The sequence below is a fragment of the Scyliorhinus torazame genome, chromosome 9 (genome assembly GCF_047496885.1).
Source record: "Scyliorhinus torazame isolate Kashiwa2021f chromosome 9, sScyTor2.1, whole genome shotgun sequence".
NCBI lineage: Eukaryota > Metazoa > Chordata > Chondrichthyes > Carcharhiniformes > Scyliorhinidae > Scyliorhinus > Scyliorhinus torazame.
The window spans coordinates 178,975,465-178,991,913 of record NC_092715.1 but is presented as its reverse complement, the minus strand read 5'-3'; the positions used below and the strand labels follow the sequence as shown (position 1 = coordinate 178,991,913).

Below are 16,449 nucleotides of genomic sequence, written 5' to 3'. Positions count from 1 at the left end.
ACCTCAGCAAAAATCCATTTCTGTGTGTTTGTTATGGTGGAGTGAGAAACATACAGTGCAAATTCCCAGTGGTAGTAATGCAGCTGGAATACCAGTTAGCCCTGTAGGTCATGAGACCAATCTTTTCAGTGTCAGAGACTGTGTGCTGCACAGTGGCATTAATCCCAAAATGGATGCTTTGTAAGATCATAACACATTTGAGTTGCTAGATTTTTCTTTGGAATTTCATTTTCATTTTATGAATAAATTTAATTTATTCAAAGCATAAGAATTTGCAAACCATCATTGTACCATAGACTATTTAGAAACCACAATATGGTGAGAACACACAATGTGATGAGAACCACATAATCCCAGAATATTATGTGTTCTGCCCTTTGATACATGGGACTGAGGACATGAAGACACACAGGATATACACAAACCTTTGAAAGTGGCTGAGCTTTAAAAATAAAGGCAGAGTACAAAAGCAAGAAAGTTTTGTTGAGCGTTTATAAATCACTGCGTAGATCTCAGTAGGAACATTCCAGAAAGGTTTCTCATCAGTCATTAATAAAATTGAGTACCCTATAAAAACTCAGTTTCTCCTCGTAAGACAAAGTATAACTTTTTTCAAGGTTTTTTTCCCAGCAAGACTTAACACTGTTACTTAAAAGACATGTTCTCGTCATTTCAGTGAATTCTAGTTGATTGCCGTCTCGGGTTTCTTCAATAGTACATCCGATGGAGAAGCATAGAATCACTGACAGCAATTTCTGAATTCTTCTGTTGGTTTCAGAGGGATGATGTTGCTGAACGCTGCCAGTTTCACTGACGCTACTACCCCAAAATCTAGGTTAATACGAGAACTCAAATGATCTAAAATCGTAACTGACTAATGACACATTCCTCATGCTGTGGTCTTGGGTATTAATAGCTCTTAACGTCTGTGCTTAATTGTTCTGTCACACTTCCTGTGTCACACATAGAAGGTTTATTATATTTTTGATAATGTCAAGAATGTTCCTTTATATTTTTTGGGTTTGTTTAGGTGTCTTTGGCAATGTATGATACATGGCATTATTAATTTTGGGTTCTCTCAAGAGTGGTTAGGCCACTTCTAAGTCGAGTCCTGTCAGATGTCGCCAGTAAATGTTGCTAATGTTTGGTTGGCTCTTAATTGTGCTCTGTTTAATTATGTTTGCTCAAGAGTCGCCAGGTATCTTTCGACACCGCCACAAGGTTCAGAACCGAATACTGATCAGTGACTCAATACACCAGTTAGTAAGTTCAAAAGCAATGCATATCTACTCATGCATAAACTCTACAAACTAAACTACCACTATTACTAAAGCCTATACTTAGCTTCGGGTGCCCACTTAGTCAGAGGAACAATGGCCGTTGCTCGGTTCTGAGGCTGCTGAGTTGAGCTGTTTACAGGGTAGCAACTAGGAGCGTCTATCTCGTAGCGTGCGTTGACTTGGGACTTACTTAGTCTGGTGCAGCTGCTAGGCTGGTCTCTCTCTTCGGTGAGAGCCAAAGCCAAAGGAGGAGGATTCTCCCTTGGAGAATATCTTTTATACTGAAAAGGGCTTCGCGCGCTTTTGGGCGGGCCTTGAACTTGGCCTTAACTAATTGGGTCTTTCTCAATCAGTTGTTTTCCTCCAATAGAGGGGTGGTTCCCTGATCGCTGGGCGTGTTAGTCTGCTTTGTCTTAGCTTCTTCTGGCGCCGGGGAGTCTGCCTTAACATTGTGAATCTAAATGTTTCCCTTTTGTCCCCGGAGATGGCTCATTAGTATGTAGATTGCTTGGTAGTTTCTGTCCTGTCTGAGAGTTTAAGGTTCTAATCAACAGACAGAGCTTACACCTGCTTGTTTCTTAGCGTTGTCCAATTTTCCCTGCATTCTTTGCGGGTGTCCATTTTGTAATCGGGACGTGGCCATCCCAGATGGCTACACCGGAAAGTGGGGCTGAGTCCACAAAAGATCAGCCATGATCTCATTGAATTGCGGGGCAGGCTCGAGGGGCCAGATGGCCTACTCCTGCTCCTAGCTCGTATGTTCTTATGTTCTTTAACAACACTACATATCTGGCTATTTTGGAGGAAAAGTCAAGGAATATAGCATGGTACCAGGATATTGCTAGATTAGACAAACTCTAACAGCAAAACTAGAACGTAACTCAGACTTCGAAGAACAGACTGTTTCCAGACCTGCTACTTCAAAATACTGAAGAATCCCAAACACTTTGGGCCGCATGGTAGCATAGTGGTTAGCATAGTTGCTTCACAGCTCCAGGGCCCCAGGTTTGATTCCTGGCTGGGTCACTGTCTGCAGAGTCTGCACATTCTCCCCGTCTCTGCGTGGGTTTCCTCCGGGTGCTCCAGTTTCCTCCCACAGTCCAAAGATGTGCGGGTTAGGTAGATTGGCCATGCTAAATTGCCCTTAGTGTCCAAAAAATGTTAAGTGGGCGTTACTGGGTTACGGGGATAGGGTAGATACGTGGGCCTCAGGAGGGTACTCTTTGTAAAGGTTTGGTGCAGACTCGATTGGCCAAATGGCCTCCTTCTGCACTGTAAATTCTATGATCTATGATGATCATGGAGAAAGTGCAATCTCTATGACAGCTCAGGATATCTGGTAAACTGGATATAAACTGGAAAGTTTTTAAGGAACAGTTTCAGCTATACTGTTCTGTATCGGATTCAGACAATGCCAGTGATAATAGAAAACTAGCATTCTTAACAATGGCTAGTCCACAAGCTATAAATATAATGTCATTGAGAAATTTGGTCTGCACTGCAGGACTCAAATAAATGAAACATATGAAAGATTTATCTTTACGAAAAGGATGCAGAAAGATGGGGATTGATTGCTTCATAACAGATGTAAAACTCAAGATGTAACTTCTCTATATTATCTGACTATGATCAGAGACCAAATTGTTTTTGGGATCATAGATGAAAAGCTCAAAGAACATTTTTTCAGACAAAAAGATCTGAAGTTAGAATACGCTATTGAAATGTGTCGAGTGAATGAATTGTCTAAAAGTCAGTACTCTGAGATTTTAAAAAAGTAAAGGCCATGAAAACGAGCCTCGAGACCGACTGCTTTGGAGCTGTGATGCAGTTCAGAAAAATGCGCATTTCTGATGGCAGCCATATTGCGCACGTGCATTCCCGACCCGCACATGCGCAATTCACCAAACAATGTGAGATGAACGAAGACCGTACTGCACATGCGCAAAGACAATTTGGGTGTGACGAAATTAAAGTCATGACGTGTGGATGTTGTGGACACACCCATCCACATAAAAAATGCCCAGCACTTGGAAAGACTTACTCAAAATGTTGCAAACTCAATCACTTTGCTGTGCAATGCAGAACTTCACTTAAAGCAACACAATTTAAATCTACAAATCTACCGAAGACGCACATGAATTTAAGAAGTGTTGACACAACTGCAGAAACTTTTAAAAGTGGTAGCACTGATAATGATGTTGATGTTTATAGCTTAGAAGATTTCTTCTGTGTAGGAATTATTGAGAAGTTCAATGCTACTGCAGATGATCCTTCTAATCCTCAAATAGTACAATCTTAATCTAGGACAAAAGTTCGGCACAACATTGTGGGCCAAAGGGCCTGTTCTGTGCTGTATTTTCTATGTTAAACGGTATTGAATGAAATGTATTGTGCTATCTACTTGTGTGTGTGTATTTATATTTTTAATATTATATTTCAGTTGCAGGGCGCCCACATTTTGGGAATTCCTGTTATTGTCACTGAACAATATCCAAAAGGACTCGGGAGTACTGTAGCAGAAATTGATGTGATAGCAGCCAAAATGGTCGTACCGAAAACTAAATTTTCAATGGTTGTACCAGAGGTGGAAGATGCTCTTAACGAAATGCCAGGAGTTCAAAGTGTTGTGTTGTTTGGAGTTGAGGTATGTAGATATTTGGTTTTATGTATGTTTATTTTACCCTTTAATTGCCATATATTTTCTTTTTGCCAAGATACATGATTAATATATTTCCTTTTCTATTTTTTCTTTTTAGAAATAAGCATCTTTATACTCTGTTGTTTTAGTTTGGTCTGGCTGGGATTAACACCAGATGATCTATTGAAATACAAAAACAGCCTGTGGTTCAGCATGCGTGTATTTTAATCCTTTTCTTAAAATTAATACCATTCCATGCCTCTTATGTTCCTTTGTAACATATGTAATATTTTCTTATTAAGAGCAGCAAATAGCTTGTTTCCAAGATTCTGGCCAGTGTTATGTTTTAAAGTCTCTGGGTGACATTCAAATTAAGAATTAATCCCTCTATATGCAGAATGAGATTGTTTGCTCTCTCTTGCCAAGAGTCAGAAAAATAAACTAGCTCCCAGCTCAGATCAGCTTACCAAAGAAGGTTTGAAAATTCAACCTGGGACTCACCTGTTTTTAGTGCTGCATTGGATGGCTCGTCTGACCACTCAGCTGTCAAATTGATTACATTGAAACCTGAACTACATGAGGGACATACAGTTCCTTTATTTGCTGATGTATTTATTAGCAAAATGATCATTATCTGATCAGTAAGTTGGGTCAGACAACTTTCCAGAGATTGGCTATGTTTTCTGCGTTTGCTCCTTGTTGTTTTATTCGCCCACTGCTGGTATTATCCCATTCCTGGTAGTATGACTAATTCTGACATCCTGTGACATGATTTAAGTTTATCTTCTATTTATTAGGTTTTCCAGTTCATTACCGTATAGGGATCCTTTTCCTTTGAGGGAGAGATGTGCTGATCCTAGGAACTGCTACATTAGTAGCCTGCAAAGAGAAGTATCTGCTCTAGAACTGGAGTGCATGGCTTAACCCAGCTAAATTGGAGAGGACTAATATCCTGACTAAAACCACTCCGTCCCTCTGGCTGCTAGTGTTTGAAATGTTGGAGATGGGTAGGGGGTGTTGGTAGCTGATAAGTACCTGATGTACTGGTAGGAATGGAGTTGCCCACCGGAGCTTTAGCAATCTGATTTGTTTTGACCATGTTGACATTGATCATGTAGTAACAGATGATGACAGCTCTACAAATTGTTATTGTATTTAACTTTACAAAGGATCTGTCCGGCCTTTATAATTTTCCCTCAAAGCTGTGAGCTAAGCAGCAGTTAGAATTGTGTTGCACAAGCGACATTCCCTTTAAGATGCACACATATAACCTACAGCAACACAAACATCTGTGCGACTCCCACCAACCCACCACCACACACATAAGAGGAACCCCCTCAATGACCCCCCCCCCCCCCCTTCAAGTTTTGCAGAAGCTGTTGTAAACCTCGCTGACATAACGTCATGTCGACGGGGGGGGCAGGTGGGGCAGGTGGTATTCCCTACCTGGCGGGAACATATAGCAGGGAAGCCCTTTTAATACATTTTAATTTATTTAGGGGAGGCAGTGCAGTAATGTTATCGTCGCTGGACTCCAGAGACCCAGAGTCATTCTCTGGGGACCCGGGTTTGAATCCCGCCATGGCAAATGGTAAAACTTGAATTCAATAACAATCTGGACTCCCCCCACACCACCACCACTTCTGACATCTTAACTATTCTCAAAGAAGTCGATAAACGGCTGCCACAGTTGGGCAAACCGTTCCACAGACCATATCAAGGCGAACTTTATTTTCTCCAGCCGAAGAAACTCTGGCCGGTCACTCGCCCCCATCCCTGGTATCGGTGACCCCGGGTCCCTCCATTCCAATAAGCTCCTTCTCTGGGTTACCAGGGAGGCAAAGGCCAAGACATTGGCCTCTCTCGCACCTTGGACTCGCCGGTTTTTGTGACAGTCCAAAGATCGCCACTTCTGGACTCGGGACTACCCCCACCTTCAAGACCACTGACCTAACGTTGGTAAATCCCTGCCAGAGTCCCCCAAGCTTCGGACAGGCCCAAAACATGTGGACATGATTCGCGGGCCCACCCGAACATCGCACACGCCTATCTAGAGATTCTCAGTCTTGAGAGATTTTCCGCCGGTGTTGCCATATTTGCACGCAGCGATTGACGGTTGAAATCCAGCCGCCCACCCCCCCCCCCCCAAATTGTGGTTTTTTTGCCTCTCATTACTTGTCTTCCAGAGTATTACGGTTCCAATTAGTAAGACCAAAATTTAGGTTATTTATGTAATAAGTAATTCTGTACTGAGTGGAAATCATTTTTGCTGCTGATCACTATCCTAGTGCCTTTCAGATGTTGATGAGCTTCGCAACATTGCAAACAGCCCTGATACTTTCAGCCACCACTATTATCCTAACACAAGTGACTGAGCTGGGTGCAATTAGTGTACATCGGCGAGTTGACCCCACATCTGATGTCATCAATGAGTTGCATGTAATTGAAGAACTGGCGATTCAGCTGAAAAAATTAGTGTCATTCTGGGCGGGGTATTCCCCGCCGGCTTTGTGGATGAGTCCCAGACCTGGGGCTGGATTCTCCAAAAATGGGGCTATGTGCAGGGGCTGGCAGGGCCCCGGAGTGCTTCTCGCAGCTCTGGCTGCGGATACGGGCTGCCGCACTTCCGGTCGCGAGTCCGTGGATGCGCACAGCCGTGCCGTGCGCGATGGCGGACTCGGACCGACATCGACAATGTAGGCCCCCCCCCCCCGAGATGGCGAGCGCCCGCGGATTCAAGCCGCCTGATCGCTCCCCTGGCCGCACATGAGGCACCCCCTCCGGTGCTCGATCCCCCAGCCCCCCACCCAAGATTCCCGACGACCAATACGTGGTTAGAACCGCGCCGTAGGGAACTCAGCCAGTTATGGCCGGGGGGGGGGGGAGCGGAGGCAGACGGCGGACCTCTGTCAATGGCCCCCTAGCCACGCCACGTAAATCGCATGTGAGCGATTCTCCTGGGACTGGAGAATCGCAGGAGCGGCGCCAACTACGATTTCCGCGTAAAGGGGGATTCTCCGCCTCTGCACCAAACGCGATCTTGGTGCAGGTCTGCGGAGAATCCAGCCCCTGGATTCTCACACATTCTTGGGGGGCCTTGGAAAATTTCTTCCTGGCTAGCCCAAGCTTAGGATTTTTTTCAGCAATGGGGAGCTGAACTCACCGGCGAGACCGGCTCCTCTGAGATTGGGCATTTTGAAAGGGTGCCCCGATCTCTAAGTGAGCTTGAGGGTTCCCCACACACCCCACCCCTCTGACAATACCACCCACTGCAGATCTCGGCATTACCTGCTCTTTCCCCCCCCCCCCCCCCTTCATGTGAACGCATTCCAATATGGGATCACTGAGAGCCCCCCTCCCCTTTTAGGCCCCTTTCCAAGCTGTGAGGCCATTTCATATGCCCCCATTCATGGGCATGGCCCTGACTCTTGGCGGTGCCAACCTGGCACCCGGGCGCACTGCCACTACCAGCCTGGCACCCAGGAAATGCCCCTGGCAGTGTCGCACGGGGGGGGGGGGGGGGGGGGGGTTGCTAGGAAGACCCGTTTCGATGGCCACTCGGGGGGGGGGGGGGGGTCTCCGAGGCCATTGGAATCCCAGATGGTTGAGGGTGGGGCAGTACCCTGGTACTGCCTGGGGCAGTGGGGACCAGTACTAATCTGCACCCAGTTGAGGCCTTGCTGGTGTGGCTGGTGACTCCCGAGTGGCAGGTGAATGCAGTGTTGGCATATTTAAATGAGCCTAAGTTTAAATCTCATTATCTGGATCACTCCCTCACTGGGTGTCACGAATTGAGTGACTTGCGTTCATCTTGGCACCCGTCCTGAAGCCCAATCTGGGCACCTCCCTATTCACCCGAGCTGGGCGCAATAAGTTGACTGAATCGCGCCAATTGTGTCTTCAAGCAGAATTTTTGAATCAATGCACCCCACCAACAAGGTTTCTCACCTCCCCATCCATAATGTTTGCCTCGTAACATCATCGATCCCCACCCTGTCTCAACACATTTGTCACAGAAACCTCATCCGTGCCTTTGTTTGCTCCTGACTCAACTATTCCAGTGTTTTTACTGGCCAGCCTCCTATCTTTCACCCTCCGTCAAAATCACCTTAGCCAATACTGCTTTTATCCTGCCCTGCCAAAACTCATCATCCTAAAACTCGCTAATTTACATTGGCTTCAGGAGCACCACAATCTCAAATTTAACATTCTTATTCTCTTGTTTAAATCCTTTCATTAGTTCTCCATCTCTATATTAAGAATCTAAATTTTCAGTAAAATTTAGATTGACTGATGTTTAACTTGTGACTAATTCCCTTTTTTTTCCATAATAGACTCACGTCTGCATACAACAGACTGCCCTGGATCTGATTGGAAGAGGCCTTGAAGTCCATATTATAGCTGATGCAACCTCTTCAAGAAGTATGATGGACCGAATGTTCGCGTTGGAAGTAAGATTTAAAGAAATATTTAAAATATATAGTTTAGTGAGATCCTTATTAGAACAGAGCGGTGGCGCAGTGGTTAGTGCTGCTGCCCCCACAGCGGCGAGGACCTGGGTTTGATCCCGGTCCCGGGTCACTGTCCGTGTGGACTTTGCACATTCTCCTCGTGTTTGCGTGGGTCTCACCTCCCAACCCAAAGATGTGCAGGATAGGTCCATTGATCACGTTAAATTGCCCCTTAATTGGGAAAAAAAAATTGAATTGGGTACTTTAATTTTAAAAGAAGCAAAAGAGGGATGCTTACAGTCAGAATCACTTTTAGACTTGAGCAATGGTTGCTACCAGCTGCAAGACGATGCATTCCCCTATTCCACTTTGCTAGAACCTTCAAGTCACTGTGCACCTGCAGATCATCGGGTGTGAATGTGATGACAACAATCCCATCTTGAAAGCTAGTCCTTTTGTCTCATTTGGTCAGATTCATCAGAAATTCTGTGCAATGGTGGTGCATGCAGACAGCCCAATACTAAAAGGCAGCATGTACTGCTTTCTTACTGAACTGTGCTGTAGTAGATGGTATGCAAAAATAGCTGTTAATTGCTGTCTGCAAATTTTGCATGCCAATCCTTGTGGCTTGCTCCTGTATTTACGTCTCCCTTCTTGCTTGCCTGCTGCTCTTGGAAGTTTCAAGGTGGGTCACCTAATGTGTCCAACGCCTCTTCTGCTCAGTTAGTATTCTATTCTTGATCTGGCGCTAAAATTCACCAAGGCCCGTTAGCAAGCATGAGAATTACGTACCCAATGCCTGCTTGAGATGATGCAGGTAGTATTGAAACTTTATGCTGTATTGGAGTGTGCAGTCCAGAGCTGAATGTGGTACTGAGTGGCTGTGTGCTCAGCTGGTATGCCTACCATCAGTTAAAGCTAGCCTGTACTTGATAAAGGGGAGTGGTTAACAGAAACTGTCTCCAAAAGTGTTTCAGGGAAGATATCAGACCAGAGATCATGCTTCTACATTCTCTTTTACATTCTTTCATGAGATGTGGATGTCGCTGGCAAGGCCAGCATCTGTTGCCCATCCCTAATTGCCTAGAACTGAGGGTCTTGCTTTCAGAGGGTATTTAAGAGTCAACCATATTTCTGTGGGTCTGGATCCATAAGTACGCCAAACCAGGTAAGAATGGCAGATTTTCTTCCCTAAAGAACATCAGCGGTGCTACAAAACTGCACTGTGTGGCTCTTGTTTTTCTTTTTAGATTAAGGGGCAATTTAGCGTGGCCAATCCACCTACCCTGCACATCTTTGGGTTGTGCGGGCGAAACTCACGCAACACTGGGAGAATGTGCAAACTCCACACGGACAGTGACCCAGAGCCGGGATTGAACCTAGGACATTGGCGCCGTGATACAGCAGGGCTATCCACTGTGCCACCGTGCTGCCCCGCTCTTGTTTTTCTGACCTTGTTAGACGGAAGGGGTTGCAACTTTAATCTTTTGGCAATGAGGGTCCTCCTTCTTTTCTGTTATGTGCTTCTACCTCAATCCAACTGTGCTCTTTGGCTGACTATACATGCTGCCCCTCGGTCCCATGCCTAAACCTTCTCAGGTGGATGAGTTTGAGCTGATGAGTGCATAAAGGTTTCTGGCGTGTTATTACCAAACAAGAGGTTTGCGTTCTGGTAAGGGCCGGAAAAAGTCACTTGGAAACCCACAAGTTACTTTTTTCACAGTAACTTCATTGCTGTGTTAATGTAAGCCTACTTGTGACATTGATAAAGATTATTATATAAAAAGGACAGTGCTAAAACCAGAAACTAAAAATGACTTATTTGACTAGAATATACACTTGATATGGCAACCGATCCTCCTGAAAAACTTTTGATAATGTTAGATTAAACAGTGTTCCAAAATGAGCCTTAGAATGCAAACTCTGCACTGGGATTCGGAACCATGAGGTCATGTTGCAGCTGTACAAAACTCTGGTGCGGCCGCATTTGGAGTATTGTGTGCAATTCTGGTCGCCGCATTATAGGAAGGATGTGGAAGCATTGGAAAGGGTGCAGAGGAGATTTACCAGAATGTTGCCTGGTATGGAGGGAAGATCTTATGAGAAAAGGCTGAGGGACTTGAGGCTGTTTTCGTTAGAGAGAAGAAGGTTAAGAGGTGACTTAATTGAGGCATACAAGATGATCGAGAGGATTGGATAGGGTGGACAGTAAGAGCCTTTTTCCTCGGAAGGTGATGTCTAGCACGAGGGGACATACCTTTAAATTGAGGGAAGATAGATATAGGACAGATGTCAGAGGTAGGTTCTTTACTCAGAGAGTAGTAAGGGCATGGAATGCCCTGCCTGCAACAGTAGTGGACTCGCCAACACTAAGGGCATTCAAATGGTCATTGGATAGACATATGAACGATAAGGGAATAGAGTAGATGGGCTTTAGAGTGGTTTCACAGGTCGGCGCAACATCGAGGGCCGAAGGGCCTGTACTGCGCTGTAATGTTCTATGTTCTACACGGTAATCCATCTCCATTCTGGTTTTGGCTGCAGTAATGGCCTATTTCTCAAAAGAAATGAGTTTCCCACCACTCATTTACGAGTCCTCTCTGTGATTATACAGTGATTTCTTTGCAAGGTGAAACCGGCATGATGCACGTTGCAGAAGATGCGCTGTCTGTTAAGTGTTGCTAGAGGCTACCATTTCCAATGTGCGTCACCTGGAATACCCAGGAACAACATCTGCACTTATGCTTGCCACCTTTGCATTGTTGTACATCTGTAGCCATTTTGGATCAATGTGAAAATGATACAAGTTTGACCTCTGTTTTCATAATTACATTTTTGCTGTTAAAACTGATTTGTCTTCAATTATATTGCATTTTCAATTTACAGTTAACATTACAACTCCATTTTCATAAATATATTGATGTATTTCATAACCAATCCATCTGAATTTGTGGTTCTGCATATTGCATGCACAAGGATTTATGGGTCTGGATTTTCTTTAGTTATTCCACCCCAAATCGGGGAGACTTACTGGCAGATTCTATCCACTCTTTTTCTCTCCCGTCAGTGACAAAACACTAAGCCACAGGTCATCACTTGCCTTTAAATGACCATGGTGAGGCAGAATGCAGAAAGTTCTCTAGTTGGCCGTGTTGCCACCTCTGATATAGCCAATACCTAGTGAGGTATTGGTAGTCTTTGGCTAGTGATGCAAGCCCTTATTTAACATACATTCTTACAAATTAGGAGCAGGAGTAGACCATATGGCCCCTTGAGCCTGCTCTGCCATTCAAGTAGATCCTGGCTGATCTGATTGTAACCTAAATCCCATATTCCAGCCTACTGCTGATAACCGTTCACCCTTTTGTTAATCAAGAATCTATCTGGGCAGCACGGTGGCGCAGTGGGTTCGCCCTGCAGCCTCACAGCGCCGAGGTCCCAGTTCGATCCCGGCTCTGGGTCACTGTCCGTGTTTGCACACTCTCCCCGTGTTTGCGTGGGTTTCGCCCCCACAACCCAAAGATATGCAGGGTAGGTGGATTGGCCACGCTAAATTGCCCTTTAATTGGAAAAAATTAATTGAGTACTCTAAATTTACTTTAAAAAAAAGAACCTATCTAGCTCTGTCTTAAAAATACTCAGAGTCTCCCTTCCACTGCCTTTTGAGGAAGAAAGTTCCAAAGACTCATGACCCTCTTAAACAACAAAAATCTCCTAATCTTTGTCTTAAATGAGTGACCCCTTTCTATTATCAAATGTCCCTACTCTTGAATGATTCCTTAGTGCAATATGACGTTTACACGTTATGTCCCTTTCTTTTATTTTCAGGTAACAATCCACCTCATCACTAATCTGCACTCCTACCATTTCCTTGCTAAGCGTCCAGACTGGATATTGTGAATGATTCACAAAGTGAAAGCTGAGCTAAGGTCACAAAGTTCAGGCAGTAGGTGAAAGTCCAAAGCTCCTTGTTTGCATTCAGAACATTTCAGCCAATAATTTATCCTGCCCTTTATTATTTTTGTTCATGTTCAAGCATGGCAAAAAATGTGTCCAGCATTGAAGTATTTTTTTTGAGTTCATGCTCCCAATAAGTATTTTTTTTGAGTTCATGCTCCCAATAAGTAGCCTCATCCACAACTGGGTCTGTCAGAAATTCAGGCAGACGATTATCTGGCCATTAATTTTAAATGGCTGGTTCACTGTGTGCAGTAGACTGTGCCTTATTGATTGAGTCAGAAAATGTACCTTTGTATCTCAGTATTGTTTTTACTGAAGGGAATCCGAAATGGATAAAAATAGGAGGCCTCTTTCCTTCTGTTATAGCTTGTTCCTATGTTAAATAGTCAATTATTTGACTCCTAATGTGATCTTACTTTGAGACACTTCTCATTTTGTCCACTTGTTTTCCATACCATTTCTTGCTGGGACATTTAAAACTGTAGATGTATCGATGAAGTCAAATATAAACTTCCCATAGAGAAGAGTGGTTAGATGATACCTGGATAAAAGAATTCTGTGAGCATTCAGGCCTCTGACCTTCCCGTTGTTTGCCTGCCATTTTAAGACGAGGCCCTGCTCCGATGCCCACATGTCTGTCCTTGGCCTGCTGCAATGTTCCAGTGAAGCTCAATGCAAACTGGAGGAACAGCATCTCATCTTCCAGTTAGGCGCGCTTCAGCCTTCCGGTCTCGACATCGAATTCAACAACTTCAGACGATTAGCTCCACCCCACCTCGACCCCTTTGTTTTCATTCCATTTCATTTAACTGTCTTTTACCTTTTATTTTTTTCTTGTCTTTCTTTATATATGTATTTCTTCCCCCCCCCCCCCCCCCCCTCCAACATATCATGTCCATCCTCTCCTTACCTTTCCTCCCCATTGCTTCCACCTTCCTCCCTACATCTGTCACAGCTTACTCTCTGATTTTAGTTTCTTTGCTATTTGGCCTTTCACACCTTTTATTCTCTCTGGGGACTGCCATTAGCACTCTTTCCCCTTGATTTCTGTGACTATGACTCATCTTTATTTCCTCACCCCACAGTATAAATATCTCCCATTTTCTATGTCTTTTGCCTTTGACAAAGGGTCATCTGGACTCAACGTTAGTTAATTTCTCTCCCTACAGATGCTGCCAGACCTGCTGAGATTTTCCAGCATTTTCTCTTTTGGTTTTGGATTATACCCTCTTCACCAAAGTCCATTTACTGTTGGTCATTGACAGGATTGTGTCCGAAGCTTGAAAAACTCCTTGGCAAACAATATTAACACAGAATAAATGCTGGATCCACCAAGTTTATTACAGTAGCTCTTCCCAACTGAAGAATAAAAGTATAGGGTATTTAAAAAATTGATATCTAAATAAAACAATCTTGCTGAGAATTGTTTAAACCTCTACGGCACTTAACTGTCAAATCTGAAAGTTCTCTAATGTTGGCTTGATATACAAAATCTTTCACTATTTGCATAACGTGGGAATTGACAGTGGGGCAGAGTCGATTGAAAATTGATTTGCTAACAATATCTTCTGGTACTTTAATTTTTCATGCTTGAATCTGTTGAATATTCAGTTATAAGTCTACAGTCATCAGAAACCAAGGTAGGCCTCACCTACTCGGTTTCTTGATTTGTTTCCTCTCTTGTCAAAACTAGGTGTACAGACAGTAGGTAACAGTAAGCTGTCTTTGACAAACAGGTGGAAGTTTGATCCCTGGAAGTTTGAAAACTACTGCCTGATTGGATAAAAGTCATAAATGATACATTGAGCCACTGGAAAATTCCAAATCTAGTCCTTGATTTGTTATGGGCATTTGATTTCAGTCTTGGCACTGGTTTAGTTGCTAAAGTTCGTCTCAGAATTTCTTTTTGAAGAAGGAGGGAGGAAACCGTCTTGATTCACGTTTCAGTACGATCAATGACTGAGGGCGGGTAGGATCAGGTGTGGCTTTGAGTCACTCGTGCTTGCCACAGTCTGAAGTTCACACATGAAGCAAAGCTTCATGATTTGGTGGGTCCTAGGTGGCCGGGGATTTGTTGAAACTACCCAAGCTATCTTCGGTAAAGGAGAGGAACAAATTGATGGCGGGGAGAGGAATCAAAATAACTTTCCTTTTGCACTATTGTCTCCGTTGAACTGTACTTGAATCTTTTGTTTCTTTTCACAGCGTCTAGCCCGCACCGGGATTATAATTACTACCAGTGAAGCCGTGCTCCTGCAACTAGTTGCTGATAAGGATCATCCTCATTTCAAGGAAGTTCAAAACCTCATTAAGGCAAGTGCACCAGAATCTGGGCTGCTTTCCAAGGTCTAAAGTAATAAAGGGAACCAAAAGCATCCAGTTGTGTTGTCTGACTAAGAAGAAGTCATCTGAAAGAACTGGAGATGCATTAAGTCCTGACCTCACAGAAGAACATCACACATAAGTGCTTAAAATTCTTCAGGAACCAATCTGTTCTTTTTGTAGTCCTAATTTGCTGTCTGTCTGTCTGGTGTGGTGGCAGGTTTTAAATAATCCAGATATGTGTAAACTACGTACAATGGAGCTGTATTTCTGTAAGCGATAACCGGTGCCTATTTATTGAAGTAAAAGATTATTGTATTGCAACCCCTGGAGTAGTATCTCATGGTTTTGATTATTTGTGCACTTTGTAAATGCAACTACATGTTGTTCCGTGGAATCGCTTTTGTAAATCATTGCAATCAATTAAACGGCTTTAAAATATACAGTGTGTATTGTATGCCTTTTATATAAAAATTTTTTTTTTTTTTTTAGGTTTGATTGGAGGAAGCTGAACTAGCAGTAATTATCAGTTTAAAGTCCAAGTCCCAAGTATAAATTCCAATTGAATCCCGTCATGTAAAGTATGTTGGAGCTGGACAAAATTAAATTAATATTATAATTCTGGGGAGCAGGTCCAATTCCAAACTTCTGTTCTCCAATCCCAACCATTCGCTCTTCTGTTCCCAGTCTTCAGTTCCCTTCCTCTTCTCACAGTAAACAACTTTTGGACTTAATTGTAACCAAAATTAAGACTATCCCTAATTGCACCCACTTCAAAGTGACCCGAGTATATCCTTTGCTTTATCCCAACCTTCCATCAAATATTGATGGAAGTGCCTCAAAATGTAGCTGCTCGACCATTTCTGCATCCAGTTGCTATTGATTTTTGCTATGTATTAACTACTATCTTGCAAGTTTCTTCTTTAATCTTACCCGCCCCCACAGCTACTTGCTGTCACCGTTTCTTCCCCTGTGAAACTTAGTCAATCAAGCAAGGTGCCTGAAATCCCCTTGGCTTCTGGAGTATCCTCCGTTGTGGGAAGTCCTGGATTTCATACAGCTTGGGAACTTGTGTAGTTCCCCTCAGCCAAGAATGCCCACTTAGTGCTGCGAGGCCTTCATCTCCCCTTCCATGAATTGGTTGTCCTTGACTCCCTTGGCACCCAGGTCATTGTGACAAAAGTGTTGACTAGCATGGATGAATAAACTCCCAATCAAAGTAATACACACTAGACCATGGCTATCTGTGTGATCTTAATACCAGATGCCTCGCAATGTCCCACAATATGTGTGCCCCTGTCCTTAATGTCATGGATTTCAACTGACTGCCATTTACTATTGTGAAAGAGCAGCTAGTGTCTTTTGGCAGCCCATATGTACTCCGTTCACCAGTTGAAGCTAAGAAGTCAATTTATATCTAAAAATTGTACCATAACTGGCCTAATCATCCCTTGCGTGTTAACTAGCCTTCAGATTCTTCTCGTAGGCTTTCTAGCAATCGTTCCCTTGTGGCAGACTCTGCCAAGTTTAAAAAAAATAAAAATTAATCTTATGTCCACAAGCCTCCAACTTCTGCTTGTATTGCTCCTTCAGCTTCATTTGGGTTGATTTGCACAGTCGATCCACTGGGCATTTTATGGGACAATGTGAGGCCTCTGGTTTCCCACCCACGTGACAGTTTATCTGTACTGTAAAGTTCTTTTCAATGACCACAGAAGTCTAGCTTCTCAAGAGTTTTTACTTTCCTGCTTAAGAAACTAGACTCTTAAATTGTTTATAACACTCATGTAGAAAAGAC

The 16,449-nt window shown here is 43.6% G+C and overlaps 1 protein-coding gene across 3 annotated transcripts in view; it reads left to right on the top strand.

Annotated features, from left to right (window-relative positions):
• isoc1 (isochorismatase domain containing 1) overlaps positions 1 to 15,092 on the top strand; it is a 28,037-nt gene extending 12,945 nt beyond the window's left edge. For 2 of the 3 annotated variants that reach the window (XM_072516852.1, XM_072516850.1), the window contains 3 exons: positions 3,721 to 3,924; positions 8,253 to 8,369; positions 14,535 to 15,092. In XM_072516852.1, coding sequence (XP_072372953.1) covers positions 3,721 to 3,924; positions 8,253 to 8,369; positions 14,535 to 14,681 — 468 coding nt within the window. In that variant the 3' untranslated portion in view covers positions 14,682 to 15,092. Of the gene's footprint in view, positions 1 to 3,720; positions 3,925 to 8,252; positions 8,370 to 12,197; positions 12,316 to 14,534 lie in introns of all 3 variants that reach the window. The other variant, XM_072516851.1, reaches the window with a different exon arrangement.
• The last annotated feature ends 1,357 nt before the right edge of the window (positions 15,093 to 16,449 follow it).